General features: G+C 39.5%; 1 protein-coding gene across 1 annotated transcript in view; it reads right to left on the reverse strand.

Moving 5' to 3' along the window:
- fbn2b (fibrillin 2b) overlaps positions 1 to 5,508 on the reverse strand; it is a gene marked incomplete at its 5' end in the record, with an annotated part of 59,269 nt that extends 53,761 nt beyond the window's left edge. Inside the window, one exon of the mRNA XM_079245097.1 lies at positions 5,330 to 5,508. Within this exon, the coding sequence (XP_079101223.1) occupies positions 5,330 to 5,508 (179 nt within the window). The remainder of the gene's footprint in view (positions 1 to 5,329) is intronic.
- Positions 5,509 to 6,000: the final 492 nt, after the last annotated feature.

Below are 6,000 nucleotides of genomic sequence, written 5' to 3' on the forward strand. Positions count from 1 at the left end.
TGTTGCAGAAAGTAAAAGAATGCAGTCTAGCATGCAGTAAACAAAAGCTAATTTTGTCTTAGTCTTTCTAAGAAATAATTTGCATGTATATGGAATAACCAGAAGTCATTAATTCTAACAACATTGTTAATGATTCTGCTGTAACACATCAGAATTAACAGGAAAAAGTAAAAACTCTTGTTTCGTCTTTCTATTTATTACACCTCAAATTGTATATGACCATTAGTTTAAAAACTGGAAGTAGGATGGGCAGGTGCAAGCTTATGTCACAACCCAGTAGTCCTGGGACTGAAAAGCTCATCAGTGAAAACAAAATCCTGGATCATGTCAGCGTCCATATTGACGTGTGCAACTTGTTCTCGTCGTTTGGGGGCTCAGCAGCAAGGTTAGAAACAAATATGAGGTGAACCTAGTGGTAGCAGGACTAAAACCAACGCCCTCATCAACACCTGGTTTAATGAACCGTCACAATGAAAGTGTGCTTAGTGTCTTAATCTTGTGATCCATTTGGTATAAAAGGTCAAACATGGATGTGACACCTGGATGTGACACATTTACGCAGACGTTGTTTATTAAAGCATTAAATGTGTTCATGCAGATTACTTAAAATATGTTTATGTAAGTTTTGAGAAGCTGCATATGAAGGCGGTCGGGTATTGAATCTTGTACTTATGAGAATCATTTTGCTGAAATGAAGTTTACATAATTTAACTTGTGCAGGGAGTTGAATCCCACTCCATAGCTCTGTTTACAACATTATTCTGTGAAACTGTAAGCAAATGTTTTTTTGGGTTTTTTTTTTAAGATTATGGTTGTTAGGGTATTCATAATGTGGTGCTGGAGGTGGTCAGAATGTTCCTACACAACCCAGATGTGAACAAAAAAAATGCTACACCAGTCAGAAGCTCTATTCTCTATTAATTGATGCCAAGGGCTGCTACATCTCTTAAAATAGTACTGATATCCTCTTCCTTTCTTAGTTGTTCTCACTGTTTCACTGAAGTAGAATTATCCCTTACAAAAGGAAAAAACATATATTAAAAGGGTACCAAGATTGGCTGAATATGGGTCTTAAGGTTTTACATGCGTCAGCTTGGAGATGGTAATTTTATCACTCAAACCCCATTTTGTTTACTGCTTAAAACTAAAAAATTACAGAGAAGAAAGAAAAGAAAAAAAATTCATTTCAAGCAAGTGATGTCAAAAGCTGATTGTTATCATGAGCAGGTCCAGATGTAGCATCCATTAAAGACAGTATTTGAGGAGCAAATATGGAAAGATGTTCTCCAGTTTGTCATTTTAGAAAAAATTTGGAAGGAACTGGCATGTTTCTCTCTTTAGGCTACACAAACATCGTTCAGCAATGACAGGAATCGAGAGAAATTTTAGCTCGTAGAGGATAAGCACAAGCAACACCTGTAACCGCCTTACAGACAGCACTGCAGCAAGAGTTGTCATCCACCAGTAGGTGATAGAAGAGCCAGTGGTCAGGGCATTGCAGTCAGTAACCTTTCTCAAGTCCTGCGATACAGAGCTACATTCATAAATACCACTTCAAACTTTACACTGGGAAAATAAGCCTTAGTTTAAAGTTGTCAAGAGGCAGTGTTGACTTCTCTGGGCTCTGAAACATCTGGGACAAACCATCACAGAGTGGGAATGTGTACTGCGGTCAGACCAATCAGTATTCTACATCTTTCTTTGTTCTTTTGGAAAAAGTGGTTGCTCATTTCTTGGATCAAGCACTTACAAAACCATGCAGGTTGTTCCAAGGACCCTTGTTTTCATTTTCTCTGCCATGAAAATACAGACATCATGTGGGCTTGAGGTAGAATTACTTGTCCTATGGCATTCAAAATGGAAAAAATCTTTAATTTTTTCGTTAAAAAAGTTTTGGCATATTCTGAGGCCAATATAAAAAACTGGCCCCCATCCAGACCATCAGAATGGTAGTAACATTATGCTGGAAGGAACGGGATAGACTAAATGTAATTCACTGCTGTGGGACTGAGTTTGTGCCAAGTTAGCTAGCATTCAAGGAATCTTTACTTGGCAGAGTGTTGCCAAGAAAGACTAACTTAATAAAGTGGGCGACAAAAGAATAAACTGTTTAAAATCTATAATACTTATTCTATAGTGTTCTTGTCAAACAATACGGATTTACCTTTCTTTATTTGGCAAGGGCATAAGATAAAGAAAAACCAATTTTCTTTGACACACACTTTTCTCACTCACTTTCTAACAAGACAGCCAGTCACTGATGTAGTAAAGCAGTCTAGACTGCCAACAAGCTCAAGGTCTGATCAGATACCACCCTTGAGTGGACTGATGCCAGTGCAGTGTGCCAACAAATCAGAGTCGGTAGGCAACAGACCCAGCTCTACCAGTGAAACACCGGGGGATATGGGGCACTAGCCAGCAAATAAACACTGCACCAAAGCCAAAGGCCAGAATAATGACCATCATTAAAGTAACTCTCTCCATATCCCACACAGAGAATCCGTGAAAGCCATACTGAGTTACTCACAATCAACTGCAAGTGGTGCAACTCTTAGATGGAAGTCCAACAGTAGGTTGCAAGGATAGGTTTGCACAAATTATAATTAGCTGTGGGGGAATAGGTTGAAATAAATATGAACAATTTCAATTCAAGGAACCTTAGGTCTCATTGAACAAAGCCCTACAAGCAACCAAAACCCCTTATTGCCACAAATGCAGCTTCTTCTCTGTCAAGGTCTCTATCCAGAGGTGCTTAGAGGAAACAAGCTCACAGATACATAGATGAATATCTTTACTCCGTTACTTGATTTTTTCGGATATCATAAAGATCTTTTCCCACAACGTGGATAATCTGTTCGATGTTATCATTTGTGCCAGCGTTCAAGCAGAATTCAGTATCAGAACATAGCGGGTTGAATATCAGAAGCTATTCAGGATTTTAATGGTTTGTACCCAATCAAAACGAGCAACTTCTGACACATTTGGAGCATTTGTAGCCATTGTGTATTCACTTTAAACATGCAACACTACCAAGAACTCCAATGGTCAAAGAGAATTTTAGATACAGTAGACTGTTCCACATCCACACATCCACACCTTTTGCATATTAATGCAGGTCTATTTCACAGCTATTGCACAGTGAGAGTATACAGGCTAAACCATTCAACTACCTAGGATTCTTAAAAAACAGGGGAGTTGCTAGTCCTCTCCTGCTGGACTTCAGTGTTTCAAAAGCGTGTTTTGTTTTGTGTGTGTCTGTTTTTTGTTGCTGCGTTGTTTTGTTTTTGGCCCAACCACAAATGCTTCAACATCTGAGTCACATAATAACTGACAGTTTACTTTCTCTTCAGCTGCAGGAGACAAAGTCTCTTAGTTTTCTGTTCCTCTTTCCTTCCTGCTCTTCAGAATTAGATCAGCAGAATTGTCAGCGATAGGCTGATCTGCAACAGTAAACATGTGACCGATGTGAAAGTGAAAAAATCCGTAACACACACTACAACTTAAATTGCAAATAAAGTTTTGAGGTTTGAACTGTCCAGTTGGCTAACAAGTCTTCCAACTGATGCAAAAATATAGGTTTTTCTTTTCTTTTCTTTTAATCAGTGCCCTTTAATGTGACTCATAATGGTATCCTTTCAGGTAGCTGACTGCCACTGCAAGTGAATGGATGGAAACAACTTCTTTTTCACATCTCAAATGTTTTTTAAAATTCCCATAAGGAAGTTGGAGGAGGTTTAGATGCCACCAAAACTCAGCACAAAACACCAGTTGCTCTCCAGTTAGCTTCGAGTAATAACATTAGTTGCTTTGGGTTTGGAAAAGATAATGGTTAGGACTAAAATACATTATATTTACACGCCACTGTCACCCACACGGATGCTGTTTTATCTATTGCCTTGGCTACACAAAAACACGTTATGATGAAACTTCATTGTTTGAATTAGCCAACAGCTTAACTTAATGTAGAAACTCTTACACTTCAACCATCATACAATACACATCTATTTGCTCTCACAGCCACCAGATTCTAATAACGAACTATAGGTTAAGTTCACCTTATATGAAGACACACACCATTGTGACAGACTGTATTTGGTCAGATTACAGTTTTCCTGTTTAGTTTGGCTCGCCAACTTTACTCCCAATTCTCCAAAATGTCCACTGTACTCTGAATAGCACTCTAACTTCACACAACTCCGCTCAAATGTAAACGTAAAATATCCCTTTAAGGTAGACAAACCTGCTTCCGTTTAATAGCGAGAAATTGGACATACTCTTAGAGAAAACAGCACTCAATATTTCATTTGTCTTCATCTCTGATTTCTTCATGAACACCGTCTTTCATGCCATTACTCCTTCCGCTGTTTTGTTACCTACAGCAGGGAGACAAATGCCCCTTTTCATGCCTCCTTCTGGTGATACAAATACCTCATTTCCTGTTGCTTGGCACTGAGGGAACCATAAGCTGGGACAGATGGGAGGCTGATTGGAATACCTGATGAATACAATGAAAAGTAGCTCCAAAAAACTTTCTTTTGTTTTTCAAGAGAAGAGAAATAAAGAAAATTCTCTGTTGCATTCCACGTCTACATTTTTTATGTTTGGTTAACAATGTGAAATAGTTGGTGTGCAGATGAGACAGGGAGAATGGGTGGGGGGGGGGGGGGGGGGGGGGGTTGCAGCTGGTGAGATGTGATGCAATGTTAACCCTCTACTTCCCTAAAATAGACAAATAAATGGATAAAACACCTTTAACACATGTGTCCATGTACCTCACCATTTGCAGTATCATCACTGCTTTAACTTAAAACACCACAGCAGTCTGTAAGTATGTTTCACTTTTTAATACACCCAGGGGAATGTGGGTCATGCTTTTTGCTCATCGGCCCTTCATGGGATGCACAGAAAGCTGTTTTTCCCTCTCTTTCCCATGAAAACATCATTTTACAGTGGATCCATAGGCAGATTTTAGCGAGGCAAGCAGCCTGCTAGGTTGAGAATGTGCTGGTTCTGAGAAAACAATGCAGCAGTATTCAGCAACATAATTTGGTGTAAGGCGAGCTTGGCCTGGGCCCATAAAGCACAGCAGTTGAAAGAAAGCTGCCAGAAAGCAGACAGGAAAAAAAACATCTATATTCTAAACCTTCTTCAGATTCAGCAACAATCATTGTTAAAGCAAAACAAAACTTTATACACCCAGTTTAAAACTCTCTTTTTATAAACATGTGTCTAGTATCATACAAATAAAATGAGCACACTACATCAGATTATGAACTGTTACTTATTTGCATCCATACTTATTTATGAAAGACTGGAAAGTGATTCTTACCCTCTCAAAGTCTCCTGACCACGTCGCCGAACCCGCTGCACCTCTCTCTGGTCCACACTGCCAGTAAAGCGGCTAGCTTGGTAAGGTCCATTTCCTGTTTGACCACAAGCCACGTGAAATGCCCCGAGGCATACTGCCACCCATCCAAGCAGCACCTGAGCCAGCTTCCCTGATCCCATTGGTCAGCTTGGCAGTCCCTCCAACCAATTCGCACTCTTGCTATGGGTCACTCTCGGACTCTCTGTTGACAGTGTGGACCCAGACTGAGAAGCAGAAACTAGATGTACATCCAGACCAAGACTTGTGCACTCCACGGTAGGGCCTAGATAGGGGAAGAAAGAAGATAAATCTAAGAAACATATCAAACAAAGGTACATCTCAAACTCACATAAAGACAGAATACGTACAGCACACATTCATCACTCATAGTTTATATGAAATCTGCACGCACATATTAACCCAACACAGTTTCATACCGGCTGATGGTATAATACGAAGATATCATCAAAATGATCTGTTAGTTCTTGTTTCTGTACTAATAAGTCAAAACAAACACTCTAAGTAGCAAACAGGAAGCAATAGATTGCATTTCCATTCACGATGGCTCCACATGTCCACTTCTCTCACTGCAAATCCAATTTTCAGTATAACTTAAACATTGTATGTATGAG

The sequence above is a fragment of the Telmatherina bonti genome, assembly GCF_933228915.1.
Source record: "Telmatherina bonti genome assembly, chromosome: 8".
Classification (NCBI taxonomy): Eukaryota; Metazoa; Chordata; class Actinopteri; order Atheriniformes; family Telmatherinidae; genus Telmatherina; species Telmatherina bonti.